This window comes from Bufo bufo, chromosome 1 (genome assembly GCF_905171765.1).
Source record: "Bufo bufo chromosome 1, aBufBuf1.1, whole genome shotgun sequence".
NCBI lineage: Eukaryota > Metazoa > Chordata > Amphibia > Anura > Bufonidae > Bufo > Bufo bufo.
This window is the reverse complement of record NC_053389.1, coordinates 600,315,972-600,337,872: the sequence shown is the minus strand read 5'-3', so window position 1 is coordinate 600,337,872 and position 21,901 is coordinate 600,315,972. Positions and strand designations below refer to the sequence as shown.

Here is a 21,901-nt window from a genome sequence, read left to right as displayed (position 1 = left end):
GGCTTTTTTTTTTTTAGATGTATGCCACTGCAGCTGGCCTTCCTGTTTTTGAGGGTCACCAACCAACTCTGGTGAAGTCTTCTCTTGATTGTTGACTTTGACACACATACACCTACCTCCTGGAGAGTGTTCTTGATCTGGCCAACTGTTGTGAAGGGTGTTTTCTTCACCAGGGAAAGACTTCTTCGGTCATCCACCACAGTAGTTTTCCGTGGTCTTTTGGTGTTGCTGAGTTCACTGGTGCGTTCCTTAATGTTCCAAACAGTTGTTTTGGCCTAATGTTTTTGCTCTATCTCTCTGATGTTGTGTGTTTTTTGTTTTTTTTTAATTCTATATTTTCAGCCTAATGATGGCTTACTTCACTGATGGTATCAGCTCTTTGGATCTCATCTTGAGAGTTGACAGCAGCAGATTCCAAATGCAAATGGCACACTTGAAATGAACTCTGGACCTTTTATCTGCTCATTTAATTGGTATACTGAGGGAATAACACACACCTGGCCATGGAACAGCTGAGAAGCCAATTGTCCCATTACTTTTGGTCCCTTAACAAGTGGGAGGCACATATGTAAACTGTTGTAATTCCTACACCGTTCACCTGATTTGGATGTAAATACTCTCAAATTAAAGCTTACAGTCTGCAGTTATAGCACATCTTGTTTGTTTCATTTCAAATCCATTGTGGTGGTGTATAGAGCAAAAAAATGTTAGAATTGTGTCCGATGTCCTAATATTTATGGCCCTGACTATGTTACTGCTGCAGCAGCATTATGCATAAAGCAGTCTTTAGTTTCTTCACTTACCACTGTTTTACTTGAGTTTTCCCCTTTTAGTTACCGCTGTTTTGAATCCTACATTATGAGGCTCTTCTCAAGATGGATCCTCTGCCAGTTCTGAGGCCAAAACTGCATTCCCTCAGGTCACATATAAACTTGCTGTAGCCAGCAGCTTCCTGCCAGCCAATCAGATTGGATTACTGAGAGACTGATCCTCACTCTGACGCCTAACGCAGGTATGCAGTGTGAAGGACCGCCCCTCTGTCTTCCTAGCCATAGACGGATGAGCTATAGCAACTGTCTTTTTAAGGGAGCAGTGGAAAGGGACAGGAGACCTTAATGAAAGCTGTTATTATAAGGTAATTACAGATCTTTTGGCAGACTAACTCTGGTATACATGCCTAGCTCTAATAAACTAGCAAATAAAAAATGACCGTTATCCTTTAAGGCTACTTTCACACCTGCGTTAGGTGCAGATCCGTCTTGTATCTGCACAGATGAACCCGCACTTATAATGCAAATGCTTGTATCTGTTCAGAACGGATCCGTTTGCATTACCAGTGAAAACGGATCCGTTCCCATTGACCTACATTGTAAGTCAGGACGGATCAGCTTGGCTCTGCATCATCAGAGCGGAATGGAGGCTGAACGGAGGCAAACTGATGCATTCTGAACGGATCCTTATCCATTCAGAATGCATTGGGGCTAAACTGATCCGTTTTGGGCAGTTTGTGAGAGCCCTGAAACGGATCTCACAAGCAGACCCAGAAACGTCAGTGTGAAAGTAGCCTAAAGGCTGTGTGACTAAGGCTCCATTCACACATCCGCAATTCCATTCTGCATTTTGTGGAACGGCATTGCGGACCCATACATTTCAGTGCGGCCCCGATCCGAAATTGCGGACCAGATCCTGAATAAAATAGAACATGTCCTATTCTTGTCCGCAATAGCGGACAAGAATAGGCATATTTTCTTAGTGCCGGTAATGTGCGGTCCGCAAAATGCGGAACGCACATTGCCGCTGTCCGTGTTTTGCAGATCCGTGAATGGACCCCTAGTCTAATAAAATGATAGACGGGTTATCCCCAGTGATCATGAGAACAGGGAGTGTCCAATGATAAGTGATGGTTCGCATGTGTGACTGCTGTTCCTTTCACTTGCATTGGCTGTCTGAAAAATAAACTTATTAAAGACTGGGATAGAAGATACTTTTAAAGAGGACATGTCACCACAAAATGCAATGCAGTCTGAAAGCCCCATTTTATAGAGCCGGAGAAGCTGAGCAGATTGCTCTATAGTTTTTGTAGGAAAAGATTCAGTAAAACCTGTAATTTATACACTTTTCTCTCTGCTTTTTCTACCTCCTTTGAGCAGCTATTGGTACAGGAGGGAGGAGTTATCAGAGATGGTATCGTGTGTGTATAAGTGAGCATACAGAGATAGCTGTCAGTCACTGATAACCCCTCCCTCCTGTACCGATAGGGCTTTAAATGTAAAAATTTACAAGTTTTTCTGAATCTTTTCCTACAAAAATATACATCTGCTCGGCTCCTTCTGCTGTATAACATGCTGAATGCACTGCATTTTTTTTTAATTTTTATGGCAGGTCCTCTTTAAAAATAATATAAATCTATGTAGGAATAAATGATTATAAATTTTTGACTTAAATGATGTAAAGCTGTTTTCTCGCCCAGTTTCCTTGGGGGACACAGAAGACCTTGGGTATAGCTCATCTCCATAGGAGGCGTGACACTAAGTGAAGACTGTTAAGCCCCTCCTCCACAGCTATACCCTCAGCCTGGAGAGAGAGACTGCCAGTTTTTTGCTTAGTGTCCAAGGAGGCAAGACACTCCCTGGTTTCTCCTTGTTTAAATTTTAGATTTTTACTTTTTTCTTTTCTTTTTGTTCCAGATCATCAGGGATAACAGAGACGCACTAGACCTCTCTGTTCTCCCGGGGTTGAGCTGCGCCAGTGCCGGTCACCCACACTGCTGCCTCCCCCACAGAAGACAAGGTGGATCAGGGCAGCCCAGCTCCCCTACATCCCGCCAGCGCAAGGGTCGCCCGCACGCCAAGTCCCTCTTCCAGCGTCCTGCCACTACGGTGCCAGTAGCTGAATGGGCGACCCTGCTGGAATGGACCGAGGGTGAAGACGGCTGTGATAAGAGAGAGGCTTCTCCAGCCCTACGTCCCTCACCCCCCCTACCCTGGTCTCCTGCGTGCCTGACCCCCATACTGGGCCTCTAGTCCCCTGCTGGATCTATGCTGGCCCCTGGGGGCAATCTCCTTCTGCCCCCCCCCCCCCCCCCCCCTGCTTGGCTCCCATAGACATGCAGCCAGTGGCTGTCTCCACAGCCAGCTACAGAAGCGGCAACATAGTTTATTTCTCTATTGGCACAGGCACCCGGTCTCTGGGTCCCCCCCCCTACATCTCCTACCGGAGTGTTGCTCCAGGCCTGAGGCTCCTGACTGCTGTGGAGTAAGGCCTCGCCTCCGGCCGACATTGGTATTCCGGTGCGGCCGGGCGCTGCAAAAATCTTAGCCCAGGCTCCGTGGCCTGCTAGGCCGCCATTCCGAGCCCCTGACTCGGCCGGCGGGGTGGGCTCCCGCGGCCGGCAAGCCGCCATTCTGGGCCCCTGACTCTTCCGGCCGGCGGGGTGGGCTCCCGCGGCCGGCAAGCCGCCATTCTGGGCCCCTGACTCTTCCGGCCGGCGGGGTGGGCTCCCGCGGCCGGCTTTGGGCTTGACTTGCAGGCCCTGGCCGACCGTCGGTGGGGCTCCGCAAATTTTGGCCCAGGCTTCGCGGCCTGCTGGGCCGCAATTCCGACCGGCCCGCGGGGTGGGCACCCGCGGCCGGTTTGATGCGCCGCTCCGCCTCAGATGCCGGCGGTATATACCGGGCGCCGCAAAATTTAGACCCCGGCTTCACGGCCCACTAGGCCGCAAAATTCCGGCCTCTGGTGGAGGGGGCGGGAACTTCTCCAGGCGCGAATTCTTCCTGCCGGGAGGTTCCTCCGCCCCCAGGGGATCGCAGCGCCGCCCTCCAGGCCGGATCCATGTTAACCCTTTGGGTACAGGCCGGATCCCAATGGGCCTGTATGGCTGGCCCCCCTTTTTCCTGACTACTGTGCCCCTATATGGTGGCCCCCTTTAGCCTCAAAGAGGCTGTGTTTTAAAAAAAAAAAAAAAAAAAAGAAATAATAAAATATATATATATATATATATATATATATATATATATATATATATATATTTCTTTTGGACTGCGCAGGACGCTGCAGCCTCATCAGTACTGCTGCATGTCTGCATGCCCTCTTTCCACAGGCGGCATAGTGTTGCGCTCCCAACCTGCGTCGCTGCTAGGGCATTTCCCCTTTTAGGCGGTTTTCCTGCCCTCTTCCAGGATACGGCGCTGGCCAAGTGCATGCGGCCCTTCCGTAGGCAGCATTCATCATCTCTCCAGTTATGGTGCCTGCCATGTGCATCCCCCCCTCCTAGGCGGGATACTGCACTCTCCCTGGCTGCCGGCTGGCCATGTGCATGACCCCCTTTTAGGCGGAATACTGCACCTTCACCGGATACGGTGCTGGCCATGTGCACGACCCCCTTCCATAGGCGGAATGCTGCACTCTCTATGGATTTGCTGCCGGCCATGTGCACGACCCCCTTCTCTAGGCGGAACGCTGCACTCTCACTGGATTCACTGCCGGCCATGTGCGTGACCCCCTTCCATGGGCGGAACGCAGCGCTCTCACTGGATTAGTTGCCGATCATGTGCATGACCCCCCTTTTTAGGCGGAATACTGCACTCTCACTGGATACGGTACTGGCTATGTGCACGACCCCCTTCCATAGGCGGAACGCTGCACTCTCTCTGATGGGCTATGATGTACTTATGTACTATGTTACTATGCTGCACTCTCACTGGTTTCGCTGCCGGCCATAGGCATGACTCAGGCAGCATACATACATCCCTCTGTCTGTGGTTGTTTTCTCGCAGGTACGTTACTGGCCATGTGCATGTACCCCATACATGGCGGGGTGCTTGCACTCTCGCTGGATCCGCTGTCGGCCATATGCATGACCCCTCTTCCGTGGGCGGTGTACGCACTCTCGCTGGATTCGCTGCCTGCCATGGGCATGCCTTCCTTCCTCAGGTGACATACACACATTCTCACTGACTGTGTTTGTCTCTCACCAGTACGTTGCTGGCCATGTGTATGACTCCCATACATGGCGGGTGCCCGCACTCTCCCTGGATGAGATGCTGGCCATGTGCATTACCCCCCCCTTTTTTTTTTCTGGGCGGCATGCTACACTCTCACTGGATACCTTGCTGGCCATGAGCATGGCCCTCTAACATGGGTGGAACGCTTGCACTCCCATTGGATACGGTGCTGGCCTTGTGCGTGACCACCCCACATTCCATGGGCAGAATTTGGCACGCTCATGAGATTCACGGCTGTCCTTGTATGGCTGTGCTGGACTTGTACATGTCCCCCTTCCATTGGCAGAGTAGTTGCACTCTTGCTAAGTCAGTGTTGGGTGTATTATTGCACACTCACTTAATGCTAGGATAACCCTGTGCATGTTCCCCTTTCACTAGGTGGACCTCCTGCGTTCCTGCTGGATTATAGGGTATGTCCTGCTTCTCTGAAGTAGGTACGGCCTTAGGCATCACTCCCTTTTGGGACCGGCCTTTGCACTCTTGCCGACTGCAGTTTGCCAGATACAATTTCCCCCCTTTCGGGGCGGACTGCTTGCGTTCCATCGCATGCTATACTAGGCTTGTGCATAACTCCCTTGCAGGTTGCACTTTGCAATTACGTACATGCTGTGGCACTCTGTGGCGAGCCCCCTTTTTCGCTGAATTAACCTTTTTGCAGTGAGCGGACGTTCTTGTGCGTTGTTTGGGCCGTGTATGCCTTCTCCTCCTGTAGGTGGGTTGGCCTTCTCACTGCTTACGGGCTGCTCGTACGTATGCCTCATCTGCTTCCTGCGGCATACTTTTGTTTTCTTGGGATACGATGCTTGCCGCAAGCCTTGCACTCCTCTATAAGGAGTTCATTCTGTCCACCTGACCCGGACGGGCTCTACTTGCTCTCTGCTGCACGGAGCTGGGTGGTACTCATTCATTTAGTTGGCCCTTCATCCCAGGGAGTGTTCGTGGTTCCTAGATGCGTGCCCATTCGTCCTTCTGCGGTATTGCTTCCCTGCGCTAGTGGTCACATGGTCGAGAGTGCTGTTGTCTGGAGCGCCCCTCGAATTCTTCGTTGGCTCTGGCAGGACTGCGGTTCCCTTGCCTGCTGCAATTTCCTCCTCTTCGGATGTAGTGTGGTATGAGTCCTTCCTCTTGGCTCCTCTACGCTTCAGTCTGATCTGCTACCAGGTGCGGGCCGCTTTTCTCGGGAAGGTCACCCAAATTCGCTTGGGTGCTCGATTATCCAGGTCGGAGGACCCCCACCTTGGGTTCTTCAGGGTATTCGCCTTCTGCGAGGCGGTGAACCGGGCATCTCACAGTGTAGCAGGGTTCTGCTTTTGAGCTGTCCTATGGCTTCCCTGTTGCCCACTCCTCCGTTTGGTTGGAGGGGGTTATGCCGGCCTCTGTCTCGACTACCTTATCTCGCCGACTCTGTTTGGCTCCCGCTTGGTACAGATCACTCCGATGTGGCTTCTGTCCCGCCAGACTTCAGAGGCTGTTCCTTCACTGTCCTCCCCTCTGGGGAGAGCATGGTTGTTCATGTAGATGGTTCCGGTGTTCCTTTTGGCCTCGTACTGTCTCCCTTGTTCACACTGGCTGTATTAGCTGTGCCTATTTACCGAGTCTACCGCGTTCTGTCCTCCCGCTGAGTGCAGATTGCGTGGTCCATTCTAAGACAATGGTCCTGCTGTAGACTTACCTTCTCGGTAACTTGGGGGGACTACCTTTCGGTCCAGATTGTCCTTTGATCTCCCACACCGGGACTGTAGAACATGGCTAAATCAGCATGGACTTTAGCCTGTCTTGTCCTGGCATCTGGCGGATACTGGGCGGACCCTTTGGTTCCGTTCCGTCTGTCCTTCTGCTCCCCCACTCGGGTGGATACGGGACAACGTTGCTCGGGGGCCGACGGGACCAGTTTTGTCGACTTCTGCCCGTGTTACTGGTCTGCGCCTGATCACATTGGGTTTTCGCCCGCTTGCCAGGCGACTCCAGCGGGTTCGCTACTGTCCGCTCCTGGCTGTATTTCGTCCAGGATCTGTCGTAAGACTTATGTTTTTTTTTTGTCTGGGGTTCTGTGGGAAGCTGTGCATTCCCCACTCTGACTTTTTCTCTCCCCATGGTTCTGTCTTTTTTCCAGTCCGGCCTGGACCTGCGACTGGGGTTCCTTTACTTGAGGTGTCAAGTGTCAGCGCTGTTCTTCCTCTTCCAGCGTTCCCCGGCCCTCTGGGCCGGTCAAGACCTTCTTACTCGAAATGGCTCTTTGGTTCCTCTGTACTGTCCTTCGGTACCGCCCTGGGAACTACATACTGAGCTCTCGGCGCTCCAATCTTTTCCTTGGAGCCGTTACAGAAGTTCTCTCTACCCCGCCTGTCCTGTACGGTTGTGTTTCCGTATCAGTCGTGTCTCTGACGGGTGCCTGAATGGCCCCTTTTTGTTCTGAGCCTTCTGTCTTTTCCCAGGACAGGGCTGTTTCTACATTCCGTTCCTTCCTTCTGAAGGTGGTGTTGCCTTTCGCTTCAACACTTCACCGGTTTGGACGTTGTTTGGGCCTTGCCGGTTTTACTTGGAGATCTCCGACTCTTGTCGACGTTCGGTCTCTTGGGTTTCCTGGAGGTCCGCGCTTAGAGTTGACGGACTCCAGGGTGGTTTTCCTCCGCTTTATCAGATTGGCTATTACTGAGGTTACCGCACCGAGGGCAGGATTCTGCCTTTGCTGTCACCGTTCATTTCACCAGAGCGGTCGGTGCCTCCTGGGCCGGAGGCATTGGGCTTCGGCCATGCATTTGAGCAAGGCGGCCACAGGTCTTCCTTGCACGCTTTACAGAGTTCTACAGGGTGCATACTCTGGCTTCGGCGTATGCTGCCTGGGTCTGCAGGCGGCGGTTCCTTGATGCCTTCGGGTGCTTCGCCTTGGAGCTGTGGTCCCTCCCCTTTTGGACTGCTTTTGAACGTCCCAAGGTCTTCTGTGTCCCCCAAGGAAACTGGGCGAGAAAACGAGATTTTTGTATAACTTACCAGTAAAATCTCTTTCTCGCTCGTTCCTTGGGGGACACAGCACCCACCCATTCATTGTTTTTCTCTACACGGTTTCCGAGTTTGTGTTACCCGTTGGGTAGTTGGCTTGTTGGTTCCTTGTTGGACTTTGCCTTTTCTCACTGCTTGGACACGCAACTGGCAGTCTCTCTCTATCTATCTATCTATCTATCTATCTATCTATCTATCTATCTATCTATCTATCTCTATCTCTCTCTCTCGGCTGAGGGTATAGCTGTGGAGGAGGGGCTTAACAGTCTTCACTTAGTGTCACGCCTCCTATGGAGATGAGCTATACCCAAGGTCTTCTGTGTCCCCCAAGGAAAGAGCGAGAAAGAGATTTTACTGGTAAGTTATACAAAAATCTCGTTTTCCAGCTTTGCATTCATACTTCAGTTAAATGGAGTCTGTCAGCAGTTCTGACTGTGCTAAACATCTGACAGCAGGGGTGGCGGGGAGAGCCTAGTGCTGTCAGCAGTTTAGCAGTCTGAACGATTAAGACCGTTGTTAGGAAGGTGTCACGCACAGCTCTTTGTGGCAGGTTTTTATTTATGTCAAAGCTGGGGAAGGGGATTCAGTAGGAAAGAGAGGCTTTGTCTCAAAACAAAAAACCTGACACTAAAAAGCTGTGTGTGATAACATCCCTAAATATTTTGCACCTGACCATGTAAGTTTAAATGGATGCTGATAAATATTCACAAGTTCTTCCCAGTCTACTTCATAAGTAGCTGATTCAATTGTTACCCCGATCTTTGTTTAGAGCCCTTAGAGTACAGCCTCATGACACCACAGAACTGCATGGCTCTGCAGGCTATAGCGGTATTGGCTCTTAGCGGGTTTATTGCATGATTGATGTAAAAAAAGAAAATTGGACATCATAGTACATGACAGTCTAACAAAGCTAGAAACAACCCTATACCTCACCTAGAACCAGTTGAAAATTTAAACCGTGTTCTTTTCCTAATTTCTCAGTCCAACTCAGTAAGGTGGTCATACAAACAGCAGATGAATTTTCTTGAATAACTCAGTGGATATACTAAAAAACTATTATAAAAAGATACTACTATGGCTTCCTTCGAAGACTTGTCATCTTAGAAAGAACGACGCGCTAACTACAATGCTTACCCTGGCCAAGCTCCTTATCCCACTGCACTGGAAATTGCAGCACCTTCCAACTGTTAATGAATGGTTATCTAAACTGGATCTGAGCTGTAGAATGAATGAACTTTTTAAGTTGGGAACTACATACATATGATAACAACATCTCTCAGATCTGGAACCCCTGGCTGAATTTCAGAGCCTCATCCTCCTAAGCTCGCTCATCACTAACATCACAGTAAGGCCACCTATACTTCCCCCTCAAAAATCTTTTGCCATCCCTCAATAACTTATTGGATCTTTTAGCTAACTTTTTCCTAGAACTCTACCTCCTCAAACTTAGTAGGAACTTCGTAGTTCGGTTTATTCTTTCCTAGATGTTATGACTTGCACTCATCTTAAGAGAGTCTATATTGCCCGATACCAACTTATCAGCCTTATGCCTGTTATTTGAAATAATTTATATGGCCTATTATCATAATGTTTTGCAGGTGGTCGGCCTCTTTTTGTAATGTTTCACCCAAAGTCGATTTGCTCATCCCTAGTCATGACCCACAATGCAAGTCAATGGGAACGGATCTGTTTTCTCTGACGCAATAGAAAACTGATCCGTCCCCCATTGACTTTCAATGGAGTTTGTAAGGAATATCTTATTCTCTTCCCTAACGGTGTGTCCCTTAACACATGATTTCAGTGGCCAGCTTGAATTAAGCCTTACCGGTACCGGGAGAATGAAGAAGATAGACCACATGAACACATGTCTATTTCCAATCCATTCTGGTTTATTCACAGCTGGCAAACAGTTTTAATAGAGGGGGTTGAGCTTCCTTTACATCCAATCATATGTTAGCATTAGTATTTGACCAATAGTATGGTCACACATAAGCTCTGCATTAACATCATAGCTGACTCCTAGTAACAGCATTTGACCAATCAGGTATATACACATAGGCTAGCAAGTACTTGAGTCAGATGTCCTTTTATGGCTAGAAGGCTGTTCATACTTTCAACATGTATGGATTTCATGAAACAGTTTAAGGAAGTGTCTCACATTCCATAGGGGGGAGGGAGGTTTTGTAGTGCACTAACCAAATGTAATACACGTGGCTAAATGAGACAAAATGGAGTCACATATATCCCATCAGAGTTCATGGCTGATCCGTCTTGGGAATGAATCCGTTCAGAACTGATGCAGATGGTTGTATTATCAGTAACTGAAGCGTTTTTGCTGAAGCCTGCCGGATCCAGCAAAAAACGCTAGTGTGAAACTAGCCTTAAACAGATCATACTCCAAAAATTAAAGACCGATACACTTTAACACCGACGTTACAAATAAATGGGCCATGGGCTGCACTGAGGAATATGGGGCACACTACAGTCATATTGCATGCAAATATTTGATATTGTCTCTAGTTTTAACTTAACTTTTTCTTTGTTTCAGCCTTGGGCCTTTCCAGCTCGAGAGTTCCTGAGGAGAAAACTTATTGGAAAAGAAGTCTGCTTCACCATAGATCACAAGATCAATGAGGAAAGATACTATGGGACAGTGTTTTTGGGCAAAGGTATGATTTCTAATGTTTATGGTCATCATTGGAGGACTTGTCACCAGAATTCACTATACAAACTGCATACTAATGAGGCTGGTGTACTTGCTTTAAGTGTCCATGTCAGAATGGCTGTACAATAGTTCTTTGAAAGTTTTTGCACCTGATTTTAAAATGATAATTTTAAGAGCCGTCCTAGAGTGAGCGAGCTCGGTATTCACAGCCAAAATCCATCTCTTTCCACCTAGCATAACGAGCAAGCTGCTTGGTTGCTGTGATCAGTAGTGGCCATGGCCTTGAAGTGAGGGGCCTATGTTACACCACTGAACTTCAATGGCAAGTGGGAGCATAACCATTGCTTCTGCGTCTGCCACGGACAGTCTATTAGCTCCTGATAGTGGCAATGTTTAATAGACTGAGTGAAAAACGACTGTTTGATTTATCTGTCACATGTTCAATTCCCTATATAGGACTAACAATGCTGTATAATAAGAAAATTGTAAGTTAAGCATATCCAGTCAATGCTGGACTGAGTAGTGCAGCAAGATACGGTTTTATGTAGCCTCCCCCCGCCCCCCATGACTGAAACCTTATAGACTCAATTATGGTGAATGCAGAACTATGGGAATCGGCAGCAGATGGGACCATAGCTTTATTCCTCACAAAATGGTGCCCTATTTTTATTTTTTTTGTCATTGAAAAATAAATTTAAGAAAAGCTTAATATTTATCATGCACTATAAACTGCACACAAACAAATTCTAGAATTGCTGTCTTTTTGTTTGTCTCGTAAGAAAAGTAACAAAACCTTCAAAAGGTCATATTAACCTCAAATGGTACAAGTGAACATACTTCTCATCTCGTACTACAATAAACAAAGCCCTTCAACAGTTCCAGTGAAGGAAAATGCATTGCATGCAACATATGCCATTGGGCATCTATGTTCAGGAGAGCCGACCCTGCACATATAGTGTGCTGCTCCTAGTCACCTCCATGTGCATCAGCAACCAGTGAGAGGAGGAGCACACACACCTATATGTACCATCTAATCAAGGCGACTTGTTTGATAGGAGGGGCAAAAGTGCTCAGGAATGCTACTCCCAAGATAAAATAGAAGGTGAAGGTGCCAGTCCCTCAAGTGTATATTACAAATTAATCAAAAATTACAGAAAAAGATACAATTATTTTTTCTTTCTTTCTGTGATTAATTTTATTTTTTGTTACTAAGAGGGTAGTATGTTCTGAAAAACTTTAAGGAAACAGGTTATAAATACTGATGACCTATCCTTGTCAATATCAGATTGGCGATGTCCTGACATTTTTGTAAACGGCAGCCACAAGCACCAGAACTCACAAAATGGAGCCGGAGGCATTTTTAATGGCTGTGCTGGGTTACACAGCGATTACACAGAATGGAGCTGTGTAGTTCTGGTGCCACAGCTAGGAAAAATAACTGATCAACTGCTTGGAGTCAGACCCCTGCTGATCGGATTTTGAAGACCTTATTCCTGTTAACCACCTTTTTAACATCTGGTAGTGAATGTCTGCATTGACTCTTCTATTTTAAATGTTATGTTCCTAGATACTTCGGGTGAGAACATCGCGGAATCGCTACTTGCAGAAGGGCTGGCCTCTCGACGTGAAGGTGCAAGAGCAACAACGTAAGTGCATGTCATTGGTTAGTCTACAATTCGGTTCTTCTTTACTATATCATGGAAAGTATGGAATTCCCAGAAAGGTTATATTTTAACAGTTTCTCCTGAGCAGACACCTTTCAGCATCTGCTGCATAGTGGCTAAGGCATAGACTGTAGATCCAAGAAGCAAGCCATGTGGTTTAAAGACTTGCATTAGGGCTCTTTCACACTTGCGGCAGGACGGATCCGACATGCTATTCACCATGTCGGATCCGTCCTGCCGCTATTTCGCCGTGCCGCCGGACCGCCGCTCCGTCCCCATTGACTATAATGGGGGCAGAGCTCCGGCACAGCACGGCGGTGCACGGCAAAAGCCGCCGGACTAAAGTCCTGCATGTCCGACTTTTTTGTCCGGCGGCTTTCACCGTGCACCGCCGTACTGCGCCGGAGCTCCGCTCCGTCCCCATTATAGTCAATGGGGACGGAGCGGCGGTCCGGCGGCATGTGAACAGCATGTCGGATCTGTCCTGCCGCAAGTGTGAAAGAGCCCTTAAAAAATAAATTATTTTCCAGAAAAAGTATTTTGTTGAAGGTTAATATAGTTTGCCAGTAAAGACAAACATTTGTAATGCTCTTTTCTCAGACTCAAAAGCACAGTGATAGTGATTGTGTGGCTGGCACGATTTCCTGGAAAATAGGTGGCTACCATATAGGTGCATGTCAGCAACACACAATATACACGAGTCAATTTTGCAGGAAACCAATTTGCCTCATTAAATGTGTGTAAAGTATACAAAGGGCTTATCCATCAATTAATATTGATGACCTATCCTCAGGGAATCAATATCAGGTCAGCTGTTAGAAGAGGCTGGGTGCTCTGTGAGAACTGTGGCCTCTTCCTAGGCCGTGTAACATCAGCATACATCAGTCATATAGCCTAGTTGCAGCTCAGCCCTGTAGAAGTGAAATGCGTCTGAGCTGCAATATCAAACACAGCCGCTGTACTAGGGACTGCACTGTGGCTGAAGAGATGCAGGGAGCAGACTGCACTCACCAGAGCTCCGGTCAGCGTGGCGGCTCCCTAGAACAACTGATTAGTGCGGGTGTCAGGACTCTGACCACCGCTGATCTGATAATGATGATGCATGCTGAGGATAGCACCTCAGTCTGTATAGCATTACCTCACCAAATGTAAAATCACCTCAGTCTATTCAGATCTCCCCTTAGCCTTCGGGGGGCTGTGTGGAAGGCTGTAAAACATAGACGAATTAAACTAGGAATCTAGAACATAAATTCTATTACTCAAACTTGGCACCTCTCTGAGATATTTAAAGGGTTTGTCCCACGATAAATATTCAGCAGTTTTCAAACCAGCACCTGGATATCAATACATTTGTAATTGCATGTAATAAAAAAAAATTTGAATTGTCACGAAGATATTCAATAAAATCTATCTCTATAGCGCCACCAGTTTTTCCTTATTTCCTTGTCCTACTCACTGAGAAGGCCGCAGATGCTCAATTTCATCCTTCCACTGCCCCCTGAGCTGTGATAGGGAGAGCTGAGACACGCCCCCTGAGCTGTGATAGGGAGAGCATGGACACGCCCCCTGTACAGCAGCAGAAAATACACTCCCCTTGAGCTGTCAGCTTGATATAAATCTAGCATAATCATAATAAAAATAAATATACAATTTTCCGCAGCGCTTTACAAATTCATAGGGTTCATGTACAAAACAAAACTAACTGGCTAATATACAACTGAAACACTAGGAGTCAGGGCCCTGCTCGCAAGAGCTTACAATCTATGAGGAATTGGGGGTGACACCTAAGGTAGTCGATTGTGAGAAGTAGGATTTTGAGACATTATTGAACTGACAGGAGTGGTGCCGGCCGATCTGGTTTGGGACTACTAGAGGATCGAGTTTAGGCCAGAGGAGTTGGTGGGGGGAGGTTTAGTCGGGGAACGGTCAGTTTAGGTAGCTTGATGAGCCTGCCTGAAAATATGTGTTTTTAGGCACGTTTGAAGGTGGAGAAGTTGTGAATTGACCTAGTATTCCGGGGCAGAGTATTCCAGAGAGTAGGTGCAGCTCGAGAAAAGTCTTGAAGACGCGAGTGAGAGGTACGAATTATGGAGGTTATTAATCTTGGGTCACTAACAGAGAGCACGAGTAGGGTGGTAGATGGAGATGAGGGAGGAGATGTATGGAGGTGCAGCACTGTGGAGGGCTTTGTGGGTGAGAAGTTTGAACTGTATTCTGTGGTGGATGGGCAAACAGTGAAGTGACTGGCACAGACTAGTAGCAGCAGTGCAGCGGTTGGATGGATGGATAGATGAGCCTGGCTGCAGCATTTAGGACAGACTGAAGGGGGGAGAGTTTAGTGAGAGGGAGACCGATTAGTAATGCGTTGCAGTAGTCAAGTCGAGAATGAATCAAGGAAACAACAAGAGTTTTTGCAGTTTCCACCGTAAGAAAAAGGCAGGTGCAGAAATGAATGAATGGGGAGATCTATGGATCCATGTGAAGTACAGGGCTGGTTCTTGCTTTGTTAGAAAGAGATTGTGTACTATATGATGTCTGATTAGTCATGGGATAACCCCTTTGACTTTCCTCACTGCCTCCAAGAATTTGCTATTGGACATTACAGGGAGGAGATATAAATGGAGAACTAAAACTCCCTGCATTTCCAGGCTGCTATTATGTGATTTCGGAGGAAATTACAAGGAGGAGATAAAAAAAATAAAACTAAAATACAACTCCCAGTATGTCCAAGCTGATATTGTGTCCTCATAGGGCATGACAGGGAGAAGCTGTTAGAGAAGGCTACAACTCAAAGCAATTCTGTGGCTGTTGCACTGAATAGTGATTGTGCGTGCAAGGATTGTATGTCGCTATCTTTTCTTGCACACATAACCACTGAGGCCAGTGTGTTATAAAGAACTGGTTCCTGTCACTTCTGGTCCACCGGGGGCTGCGTTGCTAGAACACAAGGCGCTTTGCAATTATTTTTATTTTTTTTCTTAGTTAGGCCTCTTTCACACTTGCGTTGTTGGGATCCGGCATGCACTTCCGTTGCCGGAGGTGCCTGCCGGATCCGTAACAACGCAAGTGTACTGAAAGCATTTGAAGACGGAACCGTCTTCCAAATGCTTTCAGTGTTACTATGGCACCCAGGACGCTATTAAAGTCCTGGCTGCCATAGTAGGAGCGGGGAGCGGGGGAGCGGTATACTTACAGTCCGTGCGGCTCCCCGGGCGCTCCAGAATGACGTCAGAGCGCCCCATGCGCATGGATGACGTGATCCATGTGATCACGTGATCCATGCGCTTGGGGCGCCCTGACGTCACTCTGGAGCGCCCGGGGAGCCGCACGGACGGTAAGTACACTGCTCCCCGCTCCCCACTACACTTTACCATGGCTGCCAGGACTTTAGCGTCCCGGCAGCCATGGTAACTATTCAGAAAAAGCTAAATGTCGGATGCGGCAATGCGCCGAAACGACGTTTAGCTTAAGGCCGGATCCGGATCAATGCCTTTCAATGGGCATTAATTCCGGATCCGGCCTTGCGGCAAGTCTTCAGGATTTTTGGCCGGAGCAAAAAGCGCAGCATGCTGCGGTATTTTCTCCGGCCAAAAAACGTTCCGTACCGGAACTGAAGACATCCTGATGCATCCTGAACGGATTACTCTCCATTCAGAATGCATTAGGATAATCCTGATCAGTATTCTTCCGGCATAGAGTCCCGACGACGGAACTCTATGCCGGAAGACAATAACGCAAGTGTGAAAGAGCCCTTAGACCTGACAACCCCTTTTTAAAGAGGACCCGTCACCTCTCCAGACATGTCTGTTTTAGGAACTACTTGCATTCCCCATGTAATAATTCTGGAGCATCTGTTATGACTCTGTGCCATTCCTCTTTTCCTATTAGTTTGAATCACCAGCAACTTTCTGTAAGGGTCCATTCACACGTCCGCAATTTCGTTCCACATTTTGCGGAACGGAATTGCGGACCCGTTGCGGATCCACACTTCCGGTTCCGCAATTCCAATCCCGAAAAAAAATAGAACATGTCCTATTCTTGTCTGCAATTGCGGACAAGAAAAGGCATTTTCTATGAGAATGCCGGCGATGTGCGGTCCGCAAAATGCGGAACGCACATCGCCGATGTCTGTATTTGTGGATCCGCAAAACACACACTGACGTGTGAATGGATCCTAAAGGTTACAAGTGTGCCCCTGCACAGTCTGACACTGGCAGCACTGATTAAACAGAGTGGGGCACACCCGCTACTGGTAACACCCAGCAGTACCGTTCCTGTAGACTGCTGGCAATTTATTTGTAAACTTCTAGCAGGATTAACAGGAATGGCACAACACATTCATAAGAATAGATGCTGCAGAATGGGTGTTACGTGAGAAATGCAAGTCGTTACTAAGACAGACCTGTCAGGAGAGGGGACGGGTCCTCTGCAGTGGATTGTAGGTATGCAGCACGTTCCTATCTGTTGTGCAATTTTGCAGTGTAAATAGTGGCATCTATGGGCCAAATCTATATATAACACAATTTGCAGGCTAGTTCTGCAGTTTTTTTTGGCATGATTTTATAAAAAAATAAAAATAAATTCAATTTATTTTTAATTACCATAGACTACAACCAAAGTTTACTATGTAAATGCACCCTGATACTTATTGCATTACACGTGGATTTAATATAATTAAGTACGTTGCCATTCTGCATGTTGTACTATAAAGGTTCTGTTTGTTGTATGTAGTGTTTAAACATCTGAACCCCTTTCCAGCATGCAGTTAATTTTGGGCACACCTGACAGGCACATCCCCTTCGCAATATCTGATCTCATATGTATGGCCTGCTTAAAGGGCTTTAATTTTAAGAAACCTTTATCTCTCCAGCTGCCCTAGTCTGTAACAGTTCCTCGGTGGTATGTAGATTTATCCGTCTCATAGGAGCTGGGGAAATACTCCATTAAGCATCTTGTTCCTCATTATGTGCATATCCACAGCCCCATCATTTATCATGCGTGATCCCACGTGGTTGGTGGTATTTGTATAGCTTTGTTCCATGATGAGAGTTGCATGTTAAACATCACCGAGGAATGGACTGTACGGAGCCTAAAGTGCACAGACTTACAATAGTCATTTAATTAGATCTCATTAACCCTCCACGGCTCTGCCATTTAGCTCACAAGTGCTTTTTGCCTTTGGCAAGTTCAGAATCCACTATATTGGTATACAAATGTCAATGATATGTACTTATAAGGGTTTTATCTTGGTGGTAATGAGTAGACATTTTGCTCCAGGAGTGGTTTGAATGAGGGTAGTGTTTCTAATAGGTAGCAGACTAATAATGCAATCATCTAATTATCTTCCCTTGATTTAATCTCTTCAGTGTGAGAATGGCTGTTGGTCTTCTCTGTGTAGGACTTGGGCCTGGTGTTCGGTGGGTTATTAATGTGTCGCTGCTTATATAGCTTCTGACTTAATTATTTTTGCGGAAAGCTTGCACAACTACTTTATGGTTATCTTTTGAGTAATGCAATGTAATTTGGACACAGAACTGTAGGTTTCTGCAAGTATAGTTTGTAAGATTCTCAAGATTGGGAGATTACTTTCTTCCTTCCAAAATGCATTACCGATCCTGGTGGTATCCAAAACACAACAGGTAAATTGGTACCACTGGTGGAGAATGCAATGTTGGACACTGCTCATATGAGGCATTCATGTGCAACGTAGATTGTAATGATTTCTTGTTGTGCTCGTATAGTATGCTTGCATATGTTCTAGTGGGCTGCATTTTGCTATTCCACTTGTAGCCGCATCATTGGTGTTCCTGTACCACTATGATCAGAACAGTCTTTCAAGGGATCACAGTGCAGATGCAGAATGATTTTTTTTTTTTTTTTGTGATTTCATATAAAGCACTGTCGTAGAGCTGAATAGTGAGCATGGGTAAAAGACACCTAGGTTTTAGAGGAGGAAAATAAAAACACTCTGTTCATCAGACCTGAATCCCCTGTGAAGACAAGGTTGACAATCTCTACCTGGGAAAGCAGGGTAGGTAAACCACCAATATGGCCTTTACCAGCTGTTGCCCAACTTTCCCAGACTTTCATCAGACCTCAGATTAGACAAAAAAAATAAAACTTGTCTCTAAGGCCCTATTCACACAACCGTATTTTTGGTCCGCATCAGATCCGCATTTTTTGGGGATAGGATGCAGATCCATTTATTTCAATGGGTCCATAAAAAATGCGGACAGCACACTGTGCTGTCTGCATCTGTATGTCCATTCCGTAGCCCCGCAAAAAAGATAGCATATGCCCTATTGTCTGTTTTGCGGATAAGGGTAGGCATTGTTACAATGGATCCGCAAAAAAAAAGTGGATGCAACATGGACATCATTCGTATTTTTTGCAGACTGTAGAATACATACGGCCAAGTGAATGTAGCCTTACTCTGATCATTGCTGTCTCAGTAAATCCAGAGTTCTTTCTGCAGCGCTGTACTATTACCTGATTCTGTCAGGACACAGCACAGCAAGCGTTAGGCAAAAGACCAGGGAGTGGTGAGTAATACTAGCACTAGCAGCACTACACTCGCCACTCATCGCACCTCATGTTTACTAAAGAGCGCTTCCATAATGGAAACTCTCATTAGTATTCACTTTATAAGAAGCTCTGCCATTTCCTCCCTCTTTTGGGAAAAGGTGCGTCTTATAGAGTGAAGAATACGGTAACTTGAAATTTAATAGCTACTAGATGGCTTTCTCAATTGCTGAGTAGGACTGCCCTCTCTGTAGCAGGGGTGTAAATAGAATGTAGGTTCCCACCAAACTATATCAATCTGCTCAGATCCTCTTGTTCTGTGAAATGCAATCTTCTGATGATGCTATGCTCTGCATGACTGATTCTTCACTTAAAGGGAGAAATGAAGTGCTGCACATTTGATGTTCGACTGAATGACATTTTGAAAACTGTTAAGAAATCTTGTAGGTTACGTTGGTAACGGCTCCTATGTTTCTAGATTACGTTAACTTGTGTGTTTTTTTTTCTCTTTTACAGGCCTGAACAATGCAGGTTGGCAGACATAGAAGAGCAAGCAAGATCTTCAAAGAAAGGAATTTGGAGTGAGGGAGGGGCTGGTTCTCAAACTATCCGGGAAATGAAATACACCATCGAAAACCCTAGGCATTATGTGGATTCATTGCATCAGAAGCCAGTGAATGGTAAGCACAGCTTCTTTTATGCACTTGTGTTCCCTGTTGCACCAACTAATGCCTTATTCACATGCCAGTGTTTTGGTCAGTGATTTCCATCAGTGGTTGTGAGTGAAAACCAGGCGTGGAGCCTCCACAGATTTAAGTTATAAGGGAAAGATCTGCACCTGTTCCGTGTTCAGAACTGTACCTGGTTTTGGCTCCCAAATCACTGACCGAACACTGGTGTGTGAATGCGGCAGCAATGCTTGGGCATCCAGAAGATTGGAAGGAAAGCCCTAATGATGAGCTCCTCTATAATCACCACTACACTGAATGGAAGAATCCATTTAACATCTGTCAACACGTAGCGGAATAGAGACAAATATAAATGGCAGAATTCCGTGTCTTCATTGGATTTTGAAACCTAACTTATTTATACTTCCAACTACAGTGATTCTTTTTTTTTTTTTTTTTATATTTTTTTTTTTGTGTGGGATGAACTATAGTTTATAATGGGTACAATTTTGGGGTGCTTAACATTTTTTGTTACCTTACCTGTGCAAAAAAATGTATAAGTTAACCAAGGCAATTGAGGTGTCGGCATACTGGATACATTTTATATTTAAATCGTTAGGACAGTTAGCTATTTTTTTTTTTTAATAATGTAAAAGGGAAATGGGGTGATATAAGTATTTACTTGCAGCATCTGAGGGGTTAAGTGACTGGAGTTGGTGTTATGTCCTGCACATATATTTGTGTGGAGCAGTTGGCAAGGGGTACATAGGGACACTGTAATTCAAGGGACATGATGAAAAACTGCCTTGTGTATGTTCCCTTACTGACTGGTCCATTTCACTTTTGTGTAAGTGAATGTTCTCCCCCTCCCCTTCTACACTTCCCTGGACTTCAGACTCGGCACTTGTTTGGCGCACAGCTATTTCTTCCAGCTCGTCCCAGTTCAGTGTTTTTTTTTTTAGTAGTGGGGAGAGGGTAGTGAGCTGCAGCCAGACACCCCTGGCGGCTGCTTGTCTACTTTGAAATTCTGAATGCTCATCCTTCTAACATATGATTTTGGGGAATGAGTTGGCATACCCCCTCCTCCCCTCTATACATACTTGAGTATGTTAAGATGGAGCTACAGCCTCTTTAACTATTTTGTTCATTTGGGGCTGGTTAAGAATTAGCATTTAGTTTTGGTTGGAAGGCTTATTTTAAAATGCCGTCTTAAAGCTCTTCTGATGATTCTTGTGAAGGTAACCCAGATTAATACCAGTGTTCAGTGTTTTTTCAAGTGCTGAGATAAAATGAGCTTTACTTAATCCTTGGTGGGGTTTAGTGCCGCTCTGCCTGTAGCGGTGAGATGACGTATATTAATGATTGAGCTCTTAATAGTTTCTGGCGATAGCTGAGCTCCGTGAGTAAAAAGTGTGGTGGCTTGGCTAACATCTACTTTATTAAACTTAATTTTTAGTATATGGTCTGCTCTTTCAGGCAAGTAGACAAGATGCACACTTTTGACAAATGCTAGTTTAAAGGGGGTTGTCTCATCTTGCTGTTACTAGGGTGATCTGAGACACAGCCCCGGTGCTCGCTGTCTGTGCATGGAAACTACTGAAACAGGGTAGCAAAGCAAGCTATGTGGTTTCTCTAACTCAGAAATAACATGGCTTGCTGTGCTACCCTGTTTCCATAGTTAACATGCAACGCAATGGGAGCTACTGAAATGGCACGCGCCAGAGCGCCCTGCTTTTTCCTGGCCAGCTTCTAGACCGGTCTGTCTTGTCTCTCCTTGGTAACGGCGAGATCAGAAAGCCCCTTTTAGGCTTTAAAAAGTTTCCATCTTGGACATGTATGCCAGTTGGGGGCATAGTTCCCTGGTTGCCACTATGCCAGGAAAGTGGCTGGATACATTGTCACTGAGAATAAATTGAAGTCTATAGGGGTTAAATGTTTTAACCCCTTCCTGCTGAATGTGTCCACGTGTTCTATGGTTCCTTTTCACTGGTTCGGCTGAGAGCACATGTGTTCTGTGCTTATGAGGCACCTGACGGCAGCGTTCCTCCCTTAAGAGTGAAGGATCAGTCAGGTTTAAATTCGCAGCTTCTTCAAGGTAGAAACAATGTGAGGATAAAATTTGCTGCTAATTTTAAAATCTGCACCACAGGTCAATTTCCACAGCGGATTTTGCACGCAGCATGTGAATGAGCTTTAAATCTCACTTTGCTGTTACTGTAAAATGCTGTGGATTTTCCACATGCTGTTCTGCTCTGGAAAATCTGCAGGGTTTACATCACATATGGTTGTTTTAATAGAAGTAATGGATCAAGGAACTTGCTCTGCAGAATAGGCTTTGGAAAGCTAGCCCTGTATTACCCTGACTGATGTGCGGGCACT

General features: G+C 46.3%; 1 protein-coding gene across 2 annotated transcripts in view; it reads left to right on the top strand.

Moving 5' to 3' along the window:
* Positions 1–21,901, top strand: part of SND1 (staphylococcal nuclease and tudor domain containing 1) — a 627,617-nt gene that overhangs the window by 33,945 nt on the left and 571,771 nt on the right. For both annotated transcript variants that reach the window (XM_040413516.1, XM_040413515.1), the window contains exons 3-5: positions 10,552–10,672; positions 12,236–12,314; positions 19,371–19,534. In XM_040413516.1, the coding sequence (XP_040269450.1) occupies positions 10,552–10,672; positions 12,236–12,314; positions 19,371–19,534 (364 nt within the window). The remainder of the gene's footprint in view (positions 1–10,551; positions 10,673–12,235; positions 12,315–19,370; positions 19,535–21,901) is intronic.